The sequence below is a fragment of the Paroedura picta genome, chromosome 9 (genome assembly GCF_049243985.1).
Source record: "Paroedura picta isolate Pp20150507F chromosome 9, Ppicta_v3.0, whole genome shotgun sequence".
In the NCBI taxonomy this organism is placed as follows: Eukaryota; Metazoa; Chordata; class Lepidosauria; order Squamata; family Gekkonidae; genus Paroedura; species Paroedura picta.
The window spans coordinates 34,692,993-34,709,936 of NC_135377.1; the positions used below are offsets into that span (position 1 = coordinate 34,692,993).

Sequence of the window (16,944 nt, forward strand, 5' to 3'; positions counted from 1 at the left end):
CTGTGGTGCATATATTGGAGATGTGAACAGACAAGAAGGATCTTAAACAACAACCCTGATATCTAAGAAAAAATAATACATGGGGGAGGTTAACATTCCAAATAATTGAAGCTGCACCTGTATATTTAAGAAACAAATGTCTTCTTAAATCTCAGTAGCCATTTTGGAGGGATTGCTAGTAAACCAGAACAATATAACCAGCCTTCAAGTTGGTTTCAGTCAATAACAGGTAGTGGAAAGTTGCAGGGCACTTTCCAAGGCTGTTTTGACCTCAGTCCACCCCTTTCCCTTCCTCCTGCCCTGTAGTGAAGGCTCATTAAAGCCAAGCCTGGCAGCAACCACTGGGTGGCTTGCAACCCTGCGATCTGTGTAGCTCACTTGCTACTGTGCAAAATCAATTACTGCAAGGCTTGTCATTTGTCTGCAGATGGCTACCATGCAACTTGCCTGGACCCAGCTGCAGCCATCGAACAACTCAACTGAGCAAGTTTCATTTGCACAACTTTTGAAACTTGCTTGGGAAAGCAGACAGCCAGTGTTGTTGTAGTGGTTAAGAGGGTCAAGGATCTGAGTGTCCTTAGTTCCAATCCTCACTCAGCCATGGAAGTTTGCTGAGTGACTTTGGGCCAGGCATATTATCTCAATCACACCCACCTCATGTGGCTAATGTCAGGATAAAAAGGCAGAGATGAAAATGATGTAATCTGCCTTGGGTTCCCAGTGGTGAGAAAAGTGTGGCACAAATTAAAAAAAATAATAAAGCTTACAGCAGCTTTTGTTGAGTGGTGGGTGAGTTGGATAGAGAATAGGAAGCAGAGAAAGAGTAGGGGATATGGTAAGGTGACCAGATTGTCCCACTTTTGGAGGGACATCTGGGGGTACCTGGCAAATTGTACTTATACTGAAATTCTAAAATATATATTACAATACTATTTTGTGTTCTATGCATTGTATGAAACTTTTTGTTGCTCCATATAGACCAATTTTTAAATCAAGACACCCCCCCCCCCCCCGGTCAGTGGTGTCCCGCTTTACCAATGTTAAAATCTGGTCACCATTGGATATGGTGGTTGCCAAAGAGAGGACACAGGAACCAACTCAAGTTATTGCTGGTTCCCTGTTTGTTATATCTGAGTCCCCCATGACCTCAGCTGATTTTAATTGATTAAAATTATGATGAAATTCTTAATTGCATATGAAACCTGGCAACATGGTAAGAATGTGCATCTGGAATTAAGTCAGCCTGCTCTAGATGGGATTGCACTCAGCCCCCCCCCCAAAAAAAAAGTAAATTGGAATATGGAGAGAAATTGAGAAGACAGACCACATAATCCAAATTCCCAGTATTGCTTTATGAAACTTGGGGGGAAAACACTTGATCATATCTGCTTCGGCCCTCTAGAAAGTCTTGTTTCAAGGCTCTGCTGGGAGTCGATTTAACAATATACATAGTTCAAAGCTTTTATACCCTACTTTGGATAACAATTACACTTGTTAGAGCTTATTTTACCTCTCATTATGGACAGATCATTTCCCCCTTGGTTTAATAAACATGGCCAGATGCTCCACAATCAACAATTGTTCATGAGACCCAAAACAGCAAGAAGCAGGCACGATGCCTCATGAAAGAGCTTTCAACTGTGAGCATTTCATGCCAAACTATTTAATACATCCTTGTTGATCTCTTTACTGTCAACCTGTTTGCAACGCCATCAGTAGTAATGAGGCAAAGGAACTGCATTTGCTCTGAATGCTGCTCTTTTGTGGCCAGACAGTATTCTCTCTTCAAGGTGAAGTGCCCTGTCTTTTCCAGTTCAACAAAATGACCACTTTTAAGCTGGAAAAAAAAGATTAAAATACATTTTTCAATAGGATCTTATTTCTTCATTCTTACCTCTTCATAAATTTTGGTGAGCATTCCCTCTCCAAGTTGGAAGATGCATGCTTCACATGCATGGCATTGTAGGATGTGTGAGTGTATTCGTTTTCGTCACTGTAGTCAGGGCCAAGCAATGTCCGAGCCCAAGTACCCATGTCATAAGGAGGAAGTGTCCCTCCAAACTCCGAAGGCAGGCAGTCAGGGTGTATTAGCTGATGAAGGCTGTTCAGATTGTTACCATGAAGGAAGATCTTTTAAAAGGATACAGAGAGCAAACAAAAGACGCTGCTAGTTCATTGTGATCAGGGGTTTCATGGGCCTTAACAAAGCATTAATCATTAATGAATAATTACAAAGAAGACAGGGAATTCAAACTATTCTATTATAAGATCAACTGTCTACCTGTCTGCTGAAATACATGATTTGTGGAATTCTAAATGTTATTCCAGCATAAACGTCTCTAGTTGCACTGAATATCTTATTGTCTACTGTGCACTCTTCAGCTTCCTACATGTAAAAAGGTATAATACAAATATATATTGCATGAAGACAGACAGTAAAAATAAGCTAACCAGATGGAGCAACTGCACTGCCCTCAAGTCACAGCTGACCTATGGCCACCTTGGAGGGTTTTTCAAGGCAAAAGACGTTCAGAGGTGGTTTGTCATTGCCTGGCTCCACATCACGATCTTGGCATCCCTTGGAGGTCTCTGTTCTGAATACTGACCAGACCTGACCCTACTTAGCTTCCAAGATCTGGTGAGACTGGGCTAGCCTGGGCTATAAGTCAGGCCTTTCTAGAGAGGGTCAAGGACCAATTTGAGCTCTGAATCTGAGTGAGGCTCATTGCTGCCTATGGGAAACCGGCTTTTGTCATGGAGGGGGGCATCCTGGTAATGAATCCTCACATAACCCCACTCACTAAAATTGAGATGAGTGAGCTCTGCTGAAGAACCTGTCTTTGAAGACTAACTTCCTACTGAAGTCAGAAGGGGTGTGCTTCTCTGCTAATTTCACGTTAAAATGTAGTTTGCTTGTTTCAGCAGGCTTATTCTTGCTTGTCTTTTTTAGATTAATAATTTTAAACTAATATGTTCTTGTTGGAAGTCTGAATTTTATGAATAAGCCTTGACATTTTTAGAAGAAGAAGAAGAAGAGTTGGTTCTTATATGCCACTTTTCTCTACCTGAAGCAGGTTCAAAGCGGCTTACAGTCGCCTTCCCATTCCTCTCCCCACAACAGACACCCTGTGAGCTGGGTGAGGCTAAGAGAGCCCTGATATTACTGCTTGGTCAGAACAGTTTTATCAGTGCTGTGGCGAGCCCAAGGTCACCCAGCTGGCTGCATGTGGGGGAGTGCAGAATCAAACCGAGCAGGCCAGATTAGAAGTCCACACTCCTAACCTCTACACCAAACTGGCTCTCAGTTTAGATATAAACAACTAATGAAAGACTTAAATAACATACCAAAGGACAAGTTTACACAAACAAAGGGAGCCATATAGCTCTTTTTCTTTTTCTGCCAAGTCACAGCTGACTTATGATGACACCCCCCCCCCAGGAGTTTGAAGGCAAGAGACATCCAGAGGTGGTTTGCCCATTGCCTGTCTTTGTAATGACCCTGGTATTCCTTGGTGATCTCCCATCCCAATACTAACTGGGCTGACCCTGCTTGGAAACTGAGATCTGATTACCCTGGGCTACCCAGATGAGAACTGTAGCATAGGTAAAGGTAAAGGTATCCCCTGTGCAAGCACCGAGTCATGTCTGACCCTTGGGGTGACGCCCTCTAGCGTTTTCATGGCAGGTTCAATACGGGGTGGTTTGCCAGTGCCTTCCCCAGTCATTACCGTTTACCCCCCAGCAAGCTGGGCACTCATTTTACCGACCTCGGAAGGATGGAAGGCTGAGTCAACCTTGAGCCGGCTGCTGGGATTGAACTCCCAGCCTCATGGGCAAAGCTTTCAGACGGCTGCCTTACCACTCTGCGCCACAAGAGGCTCTAGAACTGTAGCATAGTGGCTCTTAAAATGAGCTTTATGATTCAGAGGGATGCCAAATCAAATCTCATTGCAGCCACAAACTCACTAGGCAGTCACAGCCAAGTCATTGTCAGGCTCACTCTCCCCTTCTGCAATATGATCTACCTTACAGAGCTGTCGTAATGTGATTGTGATGATAAGATATTTGCCGCAGTTTGAACACCAAAGGTTCTATTGATGTTCTTTGTGCTTTATATGCATCAACTGTGGCCCTGCCTTGAAACCAGCCCTGATAAAACTCATATTCAATAGAAAGCGATATTTGCAGGCTCTTTACCACAACCGAGTCCTGTTTTCACTCTAACTGCTTTTGAAATTTGTATGCTTCAGGCAATATTGTTTCTTTCCCTTTAAAGGAGGTGAATCAACAAAAGGATGGGTAATTTCTCTCAAAATTAAAATGACTGCAGTGGGCAGAAAGCATACAGTCAAACAGTTCCAGTCAGAAATTTCTCCTGGTCTTTATCTATCCCAGATCTGAAAATGTCACATCTTCACTTCATCTACGTGTGTTTATAATACAAAAATGATGTCTTTTGTTTGTACATGATAAAAGGGTTGTGCCTGGATGTGATTCTGAAAATAACTCTCTCCTGCTGAAATATTGATTAAATGTTGGCCTTTGGCTAACTCCAGCTGAGGTGGTGTCAGGCCTTGCTGCTGTTCTGCGGCCACATAAAGAGACGAGAGAAGGAGGAAGAGAAAAACTACAGGCGCTGCAGATAAGTTGCAGTCTCTAATTACCCTTTTCCTTGTCTTGTCTTTGAGAAAGGGCTTGATTAGGGTGTACAGGGCATGGATGTACCAAGGCTGGTTCACAAAATGGATGCCTCCAAAGCGAGCTGGAAAACTGTCCTGTGGAGAAGAAAAGAACGGAAGCCAATTAACAGAGGCACCCAGTTAGATGGGCAAGCAGCAGGGCTCTAATCAGGAGAAGGTTTGCATGTTAATTGGTGCATTATGATCCAGTGTCTCCTTTACGACACACACAGACCCAGAGCTTCTGTTTTAACAAGTTCTTGCCACTTCTTTATACAATTACAGGGGCTGTGTGTGTTTGAAACCAGCCACATCGTAACCTGCCTTTCCTTAGATGCATCGGGCTTCCTGTGTGCATATTGCTTTTCAAAAAGCACGGCCTGAATGTGGGAGGGAACGTGTTTTCTAATTCCCCATTGTGTCACAGAGCCAAGTTCCCATATACCTCTGTGAACACGGCTCACCTCTTCACCCCCATGCTTCCCTCCCTCCCCAAAGCCATCATTACAATAGCTGAACTTTCTGGGTGAATGAACAGCACATTATGCAGAAGACGGCGGGTGGAAAATGTTGATAAGTGAAGCTGTCGAGGGGGAGCGGCGTGACAACACCATGGAAACTGACACAGACAAGAGCTGGCTTTGGAGGTTTTGTGCAGATCCCCGGCAAATTAACATGCAGGTAGAGTAGCCGCTGTCAGTGATGGCTGCAGTCGCAGGCGATCCCAGGTAAGCAGAATGGCTTGTGTAGGAAAATGGGAGGCTTCTGGGGTGCCTTCACAAGTCCTTCTGCTCACTATCACTAATGACAACTGTACATCAGAGTCATAGGAATATCAGAGAACAGTTGGGCTCCTCTGTCTTTCTTGAGCAGCAGGACAGGAAAGCAAATTGCCTTGCTCTCTGAGAACGCTATGAGATTGCAGGTTCTGGTGGGATTTTTTGTGCATTAAAAAAAACTCATCAAGACAACAGTATACTTGCAGAGAACTGTCTTTAAAGTACCTCTGGTGCAGCAAAGGGATAGCAAAGTTGTGACAAGAAGAGGTTGTGGCTCTCAGTGCAAGATGTGGAAGGTTCAAAGGTTTTAAAAGTGCTGACATCCCTATTGTCCCTCAAGGGGAGGACAGAAGGAGAAGTATTTACTCAATGTCAATTTCTACTGATTTTATTACTGGCTGCCCCTAGATGACACATGTCAGCATCATCTTGCAAAGTCAGCTTGGATACCATCACGCTCAGAAAACTGAAGTACTTTATCACCCTATTTTCCAAATTGCTAACTGTTGGCCTTAAGGGCAATATCATCTGACAAATTTTAAATTGTGGTACAGTGAATAGTTTGCCCATAGTTTCATTCATAAGAAAAATAATCATCATAGTTTTAAGTAGTACAAAAAAGGAGGTATTCCTTCTTCATTTTCTGGGCTAACATGCACATAATATGTCACATCTACCTGAAAAAGATGGTCCTGAATGTTAGATAATCCCCTCTAAAAAGTTATACACAAAAAGTTCTGCACACTACTGTACATTCCTATAACGTAAATGTGAATTGAAGAATGCCCCCCTCCTTTTCTTAATGGCACACTTGGGAGGGGAACTAGTCTTCATTTCTGATAAATAGAGTAAGTTTGGATGCACAAGGAATGTCTTTAATGTTTACAAAGGTGCTCCTTATGAGTCCATGTCCAAAGAACAAATGTATTTATTTATTATCATTTAGATTTGTAGGCCACCCCTCTTGAACACATCATCTTGGGGCAGCATACAGCATTATGGGATAAAACAATTACAATGACTAAAAAGTTAACAATGGATATCCTGCACTGAGTCATTGCTATTGATTCCCCATAGGAGGGAGTATGTGGGAGGCGATCCCAAACTGGTAGAGGAAGCCTATAAGATGTACTGATCTTCTGGGTATACTGGCCTCAACCATATGCCTGGTGGAAGAGCTCTGTCTTGCAGGCCCTGTGGGACTCTGCTAGATCCATCAGGGCCCTGATGTCCTCTGGGAGCTCATTCCACCATTCAAGGCTAGGTGCACTACTTGGGATCTGGGGACAACTAATTGGTTAGTCACCGCTGACTGCAATGTTCTATAGGGAACATATTCAGACAGGTGGTTCCTTAGATACGCAGGTCCCAGACTATGAATGGCTTTAAATGTTGGCACTAAGACCTTGAAACTTTACATGGAGAACTGCAGCTTGTGAATTGAATCCTTAATAACTCTAACAACAGCTTCCAGGCAATGATCCCCATAATCGCTGCAGATTTAAAAATGAGCCACAATGACTGCTGAATTTGACAGCAAGAAGCTGCAGCTATATCACAATGAGATCAGGTAGTTGTGATCATCAGGCAGTTGTGATTCTACTTTATTACCCAAGGTTAAGTTAGTATAGATTATTATGTCTGTCCAATCCATTATTTTACATACTAATAGACTGACTACTAGCTGTATGCATCTCCCAGTCTTCCTGTTAGGTCACAGGGTTTCAGAGGACAACTTGAAAGAATAGGTGACTAAGTGTGGTGCTCCACAAACTACACAGCCTATGGAAAAAACAGGACAATACATGCTCATTCTACTCTCCATGAAGATCTGAAGAGGGTTCTTCTCAGTCAGCAGATCTGCTTACAAGAGAAAGGCTCCAGCTTTCTGCTTGATACAACAGGCTGGAGCCTTCCTCTGCTTAATACCTTAACATCTCTTTACCACTCTTTACCACATGCAGCCCATTGGGTCACAAAGGCAAGTTGAGGAATTTTCTTGCAAGTAGATTTTCTCACAAATAGGTACAGAAGATTTCCATCTGGCCCAAAAAGTAGGGGTCACAATGATAACTCATGAGCAAGTGTACTAATTTATCTATTGCAATGTGAAAGATAAGTAAGCAGGTTCAAATTAAAACAAGTTTTCCCAACTTGCTATTTGACTAGTGGTTTGGACATTTCGAGCACATTCCGCATGGTGGCAGCTGCGCTGGGTCACTGCTGGTGCATTGCTGCAGAACTGAATGCTCCACAGCAGACTGTATCCACATGGTGGATATATTTTCCCTTGGGATACAACACAGGGGCAGATTAGTTTTGTTACATGGGGGGCAACATTGTGTGTGTGTTATTTTGCAGGAAGATAAGACTGCATTCCACGCAATCCCACCTTCCTGCAAAATGAAAATAAATGCCCTGTTCTGCCCCACAGCACCCTCTGGGCCACCATAAGACAGGGAGGACAGGCCCCGTTGGCCCCTGCAGTGGGCTAAGGGAACTCGGAAGACTCTGTGTTCCCTTAGCCTGGGCTTCTGGGGCCTGATCAGCACCAGGCTCGGGAGGGCAGCAGCCCGGCGGCAATGTCATATGGAAGCAGGGATTTGCCCTGCTTCCATATGACAGCCCACTTGGCCTTTTCCGCCCATGCGGAATTGGCCTCAGTATTTGTTTGTTTTTAAACATAAAATCTGTATTCTGGTGATCTTTAAGGAGGTACACCCAATAACCTCTTAAAGCTAAATCAGAATAACCCCAAAATGTAGACCTAATGAGTGTTTCCACCCTTGACTGCACCAGTGGTATTGCAAAAAACTCAATCTGATCAGTAGCAACTTCCTAAATTGTTGTATTGAATTAGCACTGGAAGGAGTTATTATATGTTTGCCAATTACATTTAATGTAATATTTGACTGCCTTAAGTTGCCACTGCTTCTTTTTTGCTGCAACAAATTAGTTTGATTTTCCTTCTGGCATGCACCTCTACATGACCAAGGGTCCTACAGCAACATGTAGACAGTCAACCTGTCTCTGAAAAAGGCTGAAGGTTTTTTTCCCCAGACTGCAGCTACCTTTCATATTTTTGTGCATGTTGTGCTGCTTTTGATAATCATACAGATGGTAGGATCAATTCAGACTTCCCTGCCAATGTGGTGTAGTGGTTAGGAGCATGAACTTCTAATCTGGCAAGCCGGGTTTGATTCTCTATTCCTTCACATGCAGCCCACTGGGTCACCTTGGGCTCATCACAGTCCTGATAGTGCTGTTCTGGCTTCACAGAAGCTCTCTCAGCCTCACCTACTCCCCAGGGTTTACGTTGAGGGGAGAGGAAGGGAAGGTGATTGTAAGCCACTTTGAGAATCCTTTGGACAATGAAAAACAGGTATAAAAAACTCTTCTTCTTCTTCTTCTTCTTCTTCATAGTTTTTTTGCATTGTTGTTGTGCACAGGAGCCAATTCAGGAAAATTAGAGAATGCTTAAGACATGCCCCAGGCCACATGTTGTGGTCACGATCTGAATTGGACACCCTAATGTTTGGGAACATAAGGAATTCCTAGCATACATCTGTTTGATAGTCTTCAGGAAGACCTCGGGACAAACTTGGGAATAATATATTGTGTGATTAGGCCCTCATTAGGAAGTGGAATGCACACCCCATGACACTGCTGATCCCATAGCTATGATCAAGCTGTCTTATATCCAGGGACTTCTGTATGAACCAGTGTATGGAATTGATTAAAAGAATTCCAGTTAGTCAAAGCAAGCAATCTGAAATCATTCTAGAGATAATTTAATTTCTTACAAACAAAACACATCTGTCATAATTCAGTACTGACAACCTGTAAACAATTTGGATTAAAAAAAACAAATTTAGAAAGCTTTCTTCTAGAACTTGTTAATTTTCATTTTCCTGGACACCAAATATAACACACAAACTTTTCAATCTGTTTTTGTAACCAGGAATATAATAAGTATTAAATTGGGGGTGGGGGTCTTTAAAAAAAACACTTTACAAGGCACTCTCAGCTAGGATATGTTGACTCATGCTAGGGAATTATTATACATGATTCTCCAGCTTAAATATCCCATATTTTTATCATGTTTGTATTCTTGTCTTGCTCACTAAGCTCATCAATTCACAATGGTTTTCCATGAGGATAACCATAATATAATGAAGCCTTCTGTACCTTCTGTTTATTTTGCACTTGGCAGATGGTGTCAGTAAAACAAGTTACCAAGTAAAGGATTCAGCTGAGACACTTTGATCTGCCTTTGCAAAACAATGTCATATTCCTTGATGAACTAAAATAAATTGTAGTTTTGGGGTTTACAGCTGCCTCTTCATTAAGCAGAAACTTATCTTAAACTTTAATGACCTGAAGCTGTGTCTTCAATATCATACAGTTGCAAGATGGGATTCTGCTTTATTGTCATTGTTAGTAGCTGGACCTCTTCTCACTTTAAGGGGACATTTGCTCACCAACACCTTTCTCTGATATTGCCTCCACAATGTAACCACCTCCCCTGGCTCAAATGGACATATCCTCCTCTTACATGCCGGGCTATATAATGATTGCTATTTCTAGATCCAAGATATCTGGCCTTCTGTTAATTCACAGCCCAGCATCTGCAAGATAGAAAGCTTCAGTGCCACTGTGACCCTTTAGTCTTTCATTGCTCACTTAAAGTCAGGAGCAGATAATTGTCTCAGAGAAACTACAGTTCTAAGCCAAATCAGACTGTCCAGGGAATAGTAACAACCCTGGGGGCTGATGCTGTTTGTCTCTAATTTACTGCATGTTTGGTCTGTTGTCCTGTATTGTGTAAAATATAGGATAAATACAGAAGTACTGGTATGAAAATAAGAGACAGTAAGAGTTACAACACTATGTTTATTGCGAAAATAGGTGTGTTTTATTTTTTTTAATGGATGTTGCTTGCATATTTGGTTCACTGAGTATAGTCCCTCTCGTGTGTTGACCAATTTTTGATACATATATCCTTCCCTACTATCCGCAATGAATGATTACACATTAGATACTGTGTTCATTTCTGTTATGAAACATCATACTCACAATACAGTAATATTTTGGGAAATTAGGATTTTGAACACATTTGTTTCTGGGCATAATGCACTAAAATGCATGGACCAAATGGATATGCGTGTGCATGTATTGCATCTATTCCATTTTAATCAAAAGAGAAATTGGAAGAGAATGGGGGAGGGGGAGTCTACAAAATTCAGGATTTTGGTCTTTGGAGGCAGACAATATTTTTCCAGACTTTCCTGTCCTCCTGGTTAGAGCACTACCTTGTACTATATAACCTCAAGAAAATGCAAGGGACAAAACTGCAAAATGGTGCACAGAAGTATAACAAAACTCTACAATGGAAAATCACAGAAAATTTTTTTTCTTTTTTTTTTTTTGAAAGAGAACAGAAGAATAAGAGGAATTAAAGGCTTTAAAATAGTGAATTGGAGGGTAGGAAATCCATTCCTTATAACAATGCTGTTTCAACTGGACAAAAAAATTTAGTTATTTTGGGAGGGCGGAGGGAAAAGACAGTCAGCTGCAGGTTTTCAAGGCATAACTGGTAAGCAGTTGTAAACTACTTAACAGTAACAGTACCAAGGCCTGCGACAAACCAGAATTCAAACTTTTCTCTGATATAGATCCTAGCATAAGGTGACCAGATTGTCCCACTTTTGGAGGGACATCTGATGGTACCTGGCAAATTGTACTTATGTTGAAATTTAATATATATATATATATATATATATATATATATATATATATATATATATATATATATATATATATATATATATATATATATATATATATATATATATATATATATATATATATATATATTACAATACTATTTTTGCGTTCTATATGTTCTATGAAACTTTTTGTTGCTCCATATAGACCAAATTTTAAATCAAGAACCCCCGGTCAATGGTGTCCCGCTTTACCAATATTAAAATCTGGTCACCTTATCCTAGCAACACCATCAGTGGATCCAGCAAGCAACCTCAGCCATACTATTTAAGTTTTATACTCCTGCTAATCTTCTACTGTGATTTATGCCATCACTTGTCAGTGAGGCCTTTCCACCCTCTACCTTGGACAAATGGGCCAGTCCCTTTGACAAAGAATTAATAGATGTAAGTCTGACATTCGAAAACAACAACATTCAAAAACCAGTGCAGGAACATGTTAACTTTCCAGGACATGCAATTGGTGACCTAAGAATAGTTCTCTTACAAAGAAATTTCAAAGGGAGATTAGAAAGAATGAGTGTTGAATTGCAACTGATAATGAAGCTCAAGACAATGCAACTTGAACTATTTACCTGAACTATTTACAAAGGGGATTAAAATGGGGAACCAAGTGTATCAAATGAAGAGCATAACTCTCCTTTTCTGTATTAACAATGTAGATTGCATGTATCTCACTGTCTTCAACTCTGGAAAATAAAATAAAAACTCTCTATAAAAAAAAAAAAGACAATGCAACTTACTCCATACCTAGCTTTCCTGTCCCATTACCATGCTGATTTCTCCATGCCTAATACCTCTCTACATATCACACCTAATCCAGTCACACCTGTTTTGTCATTCACCTGCTATTATTTGCCTGTTAACGTCACTTGGCATCTGAAATCACTCTACTTTTCAAAATAAAGGACTGATGGACTCACATTCTAGCTATATCTGAAGAAGTGAGCAGTGATTCACGAAAGCTCATACCCTGTCACAAATTGTTAGACTTTAAGATGCTACTGGATTGTTGCTCTTTTCTCCTGCTATAGACAAAGTAATAGTGACTCATCTTAATCTATCTCAGAAAACAACAAGATATTGATGAACGTAGAAAATTTGATAGGTTGAAAATTCTAAGAAGCCTGACATTATCAAGAGTGTCTTTGCTCTGAGCAAGCACACTACTAACATTAGTACATGCAATAAGCAACCTAAATGTCAGTGATTCAGTTATGATCTTTGATTACTAGATGGGGGAAAGAAGAATAGCTGGTTGAAAGTTGGGGATGGAAGACAGATACAAGCAATCTAAAGGGCAGCAGAAGGGTAGGTTGGAGAACAATACAAGGGCCAGAAAGCAAACAGAGGGTCAAATGTCTCATGCAAGTGTAACTTTAAAAATCTTAAATTGTGTTTTAAAAAGACACACAGGGAAGAATTTTCTTTTGATCATGAATCATTCATCTGTAGTGTAAGAACATGAGCACCCAGGGACCTTTCCTGACATGCCACACAGAAGTGAATACCCCCAGCTCTGTTTAAAAATGGATAAACGTAATCAAGTGGAAGGGAGGAAAAGTCTAGTGAGTGGCACTTGGCTTTCATACACAACCTGAAAAACTAAAGCCTCTCTCTTTATTTGGGTTGGGACACAAACATTACACAGTATGTCGGGAAACAAGAGTGGTGATCTGTGACATTCATAATTCTGAACTATATATTCAGGGATAAATGTATTAAAACAACAGAAATTCATCTATATAACTCCTTATATACATAATAAAGACAAACGTTGCAATAAATTTGGATTTAGAGCAAATAGGAAACTGCTTTGGATATTGCTAGAGGAGAGGTTGACTTAAATGTGGAGAACTCAGACCCCCCTCCAGATGATGGGATGATGGGAGCATGAAGGGGGATGATGATGCGCCAGCTGACTTGCTGTTACTGACTGCAAAAACAATAGACTATATCTGCAAAGTACTATCTTCATTGCATGAGAAAGTGGACAACCTAATCGCTAGGGTCTCTGACTTAGCTGGTAAGAGCTCTAAATTAAAAGAGACCACCCTACATAAAGAGCCTTCACCAGGTACAACTACTGCCCCACAACAGGGTGCTTTTGTTTAAAAATCACCAATACTCCCTCATGGCTGCATGATAGAGGAAGTGAAGCTACCTACCATCTGGTTTTGCAGCCACACAAGGTCAGCTTAACTGTTTGTAGCTTTAACGGTTACATTCCCTCTTGGAGATCCAAGCTACTTGTTAAAAGACACCTGAGAGCCCTTTTGGGTGATCAAGTGAAACATGCTGACCTAATTGCAGTGGAAACGCTACACAATCCCAATCACACACAAAGGGTTTTACTATCGTTCAGCAGCCCCAAAGTACCATCCCTGCTGCTTTGTAACAAACCCCTTCTAAGTGCAAAGGGGGTCTTTCCAGCACGTGTTTTTAATAATACAACCCGTTTGCCTTTATTTCCTAATTTTAAATCTTTGAGACAGCACAAACATATCGAGTCTTCTGAGAAGAGGAAAGAAAGAAAAGAAAAAAACCCAACTGCTCCAACTGACCTGATCAGCTGGATTGACCTGCCTCCTGGTTTAAAGACCTCCTCGGATCTTTCATCAGATAACGACATCTTAGAGGGAAAATTTTTGGGCTCCTTTAAAGACTTATCTCCCATGGATCAGCAACTGATCACAGACAGGCCAGAGTACCTGAGAACCAGCTTACTGAAAAGAACAGCCAGCACAACTTCCTTATGTACTCCGTCAACCCATCCATCAAATATGGATGCGCCTAACCATGACTCCAACATGACTATTATTGCCAAGACCAATAAGGATTCACCAACGGAAACAGCGCCTGAGAGAAATAAACATCTAGGACCACCAACCAATGCTCTTAAGACACAGGGGGAGGGAAACTGCCATAAAAGGGACAATATCGAGACAGCACACAGACACAATTGTCCAGGAAAGGGTAATGGCAGTGTTTTCTTTGACCCTAACAAATCTCTTGAGCAGCAAATTGAAACTGATTGACTCTTAAAGGACCCCTTCTCTCCCAGCAATCAAGATCCTCTCCTGGAATGTTGCTGATTGGAAAAGTAAGGTGAATGATCCAGATTTCATATGTTTTATCAAAGGTTTTGATGTGGTTCTATTACAGGAGATATAGTCACATTATGAAATTAGCTTAGAGGGATATGAATCCCATTCAGTATTAGCCTACAAGTCCAAGGGGCGCTACAGAGCAGGATTAACCCTCTTATGCTCCCAGCAGGCAAGCATAGAACTCACTGCTCTATCTGTCTGTAGTCCCATTGCTCAGGCCTTCTTCCTAAAATTTTCCAATGTAGCTTTAATAGTAATTAATGCTTATTTCCTTCCTTGCCTGGAGCAGCAAAACTTGCACTTCCACTGGAGCCGCTTCACAATATTTGTTGAGGAGCTTGAAGCAAAATTTCCCTTGATGGAAATACTGCTTGCAGGAGATTTCAATGCAAGGATAGGCAATGATGGCTCTGCACTTTCAAGGGCATTGGGCTTGGACCCAGGTGAACTCCTACCCAATTGTCTTTCTGATACAAGACATTCCACAGACTCTCATATAAATAATGCTGGAATCTCATTGGCCAAATTTTGCATACGTTTTGACAGATTGATACTAAATGGCTTGTTCCCCCAAGAATATCCTGGGGAATTCACATTTGCCTCTGGGAGAGGTAGCAGTGTGATTGACTGTATATTGTTTCCCCCTGCTTTGAAAGACCAATTAGAGGTATTTTGTATTGGAGACCGCACTGATAGTGATCACCTCCCACTGATATTGACCATCAAGACGTATATACATAATAAAGACAAATGTTGCAATAAATTTGGATTTAGAGCAAATAGGTATTTACAAAATAAGTGTGGTGATTCTTACATCAGAGACCAAATGTGAGGGTTCTGAAATATAGATACACTTTACTTTTTACTTATTATTGTTTAATCATCCAAGGGCATGAACAAATTTATAGTCCATTAGCACCTTTAAGACCAACAAGGTTTTACTCAAGGTACTAGCAAAAAAACGCATTGTATTTCAAAATACAACGGATGCTAGAGGGCCCCCCCTGTCCCGGGGAGGCCAGCCGAGGCATTGAGAGGCCTTAGCAGGCATTTTGGGGGTGAAGGAGAGGAAGCGCTGGTGGGGACTGAGAGCATTTTTCAAAAACAAGGCAAGGATACACTTTGCTACTCAGTGTGAAAATGACAGAAAACTATCAGAGCTACATATGAGGTCTCACCAGCCACACTGTTAATCTATCCCGCCACAATCTGAGCCAGATAGCACTGGGCTTATCTCAGGACATCCCCACATCATTTCTGCATGCCTGATACAGTTCTGTGGAGCCCTGCTGTCTCAATTCTGGCAGCTACAAATCAAAGCAGACACATTTGACCAGTGTGCCAATACACAGCAATGATTCTCTGTGTCCTTCGAAAGTATTCTTTGTGGACCCCTCCTCCCAGCCACAATTCCAGAGTTCATACAGAGGGCATCCATTATCATGCTCACAGGGAGATCGGAAGTCACACAACCTGTTGTGATTTCCCTTACTTTACACCAGGCAGAACCTGACTTCAGGTTCAGCCTCAAAAACAATTCTGACATAATCACACACTGACAAAGTGGGTTATCACTCCATTTTATAGACTACTGACATTGGACCCCACAAAGGAATCACAAAAGCAATTACACATCCTGCCGAGAAGACTTTACTATATAACTGCAGGAACAAATTTATAGGGTGTGTCTATAAATTTGTTCCTGCAGCATAAAACCCCAATACATAAAAACCCTAATAAAATAAATAACAATTTTGATCAAACTAGCCAATCAACTAAAAATCATCCATTCATTCGGCGGCCAAAAACTCATACTAATAATTATTTTAAAAACCTCAGGGTGGACAGAGTGGCTGATATCTCCCTTTAATCCACCCTTAATAGTCCCAATAGTGCTTAATGGCAAGGGGGGGTCCAGATCTTCTTCCGTGCGCTGGCCTCAACCATAGACCTGGCGGAAGAGCTCTGTCTTGCAGACCCTATGGAATGCTGGAAGCTCCCGCAGGGCCCATAGCTCTTCCGGGAGCTCATTCCACTAGGTAGGGGCCAGGACTGTAAAGGCCCTGGCCCTGGTCGAGGCCAGGAATGACCAACAGATTTGTCCCCGCAGAGTGCAATTCCCTGCAGGGGACAGGGTAAAAGGTGGTCCCTCAGGTATGTGGGACCCAGACCACGGAGGGCCTTATTATCTACAATGCACCATATTCTCCCCAAGGACACTGCAGCTCAGTGATGATCTTTCGAAAAATGCCATGTTGACAACCTTTACAGCACCAGGCAGGACCCCTTTGAGCCCATTGCCATCTTTATTACAGGGCTAGCTGCTGAGGCTTGCACTACACACAACATTATCCCTCCTTGGGCTGACATTACCTGACGAGGTTCTGACAGGTAACCAGGGGGCCAATCAGCCAGTCTCAGGTCCAGTAAAACCTAGTTGTCAAGTTCCAGGTAGGGCCTGGAGATCTCCCTGAAGTATGACAGATGTTCAGATGAGGATGCTGCTTTGCAGGATGGACTCTATGGCATAATATCTCTTCCAAAATCCTTCCTTCCCCAGTTCTATCCCTCCAATCTTCAGGGATTTTCC

At 41.7% G+C, this 16,944-nt stretch overlaps 1 protein-coding gene across 1 annotated transcript in view; it reads right to left on the minus strand.

Moving 5' to 3' along the window:
- The window catches only part of CLVS1 (clavesin 1), a 70,466-nt gene that overhangs the window by 15,347 nt on the left and 38,175 nt on the right, over positions 1-16,944 (minus strand). Inside the window, exons 4-5 of the mRNA XM_077352318.1 lie at positions 4,665-4,775; positions 1,895-2,130 (exon numbers count right to left, since the gene is read on the minus strand). Coding sequence (XP_077208433.1) covers positions 1,895-2,130; positions 4,665-4,775 — 347 coding nt within the window. The remainder of the gene's footprint in view (positions 1-1,894; positions 2,131-4,664; positions 4,776-16,944) is intronic.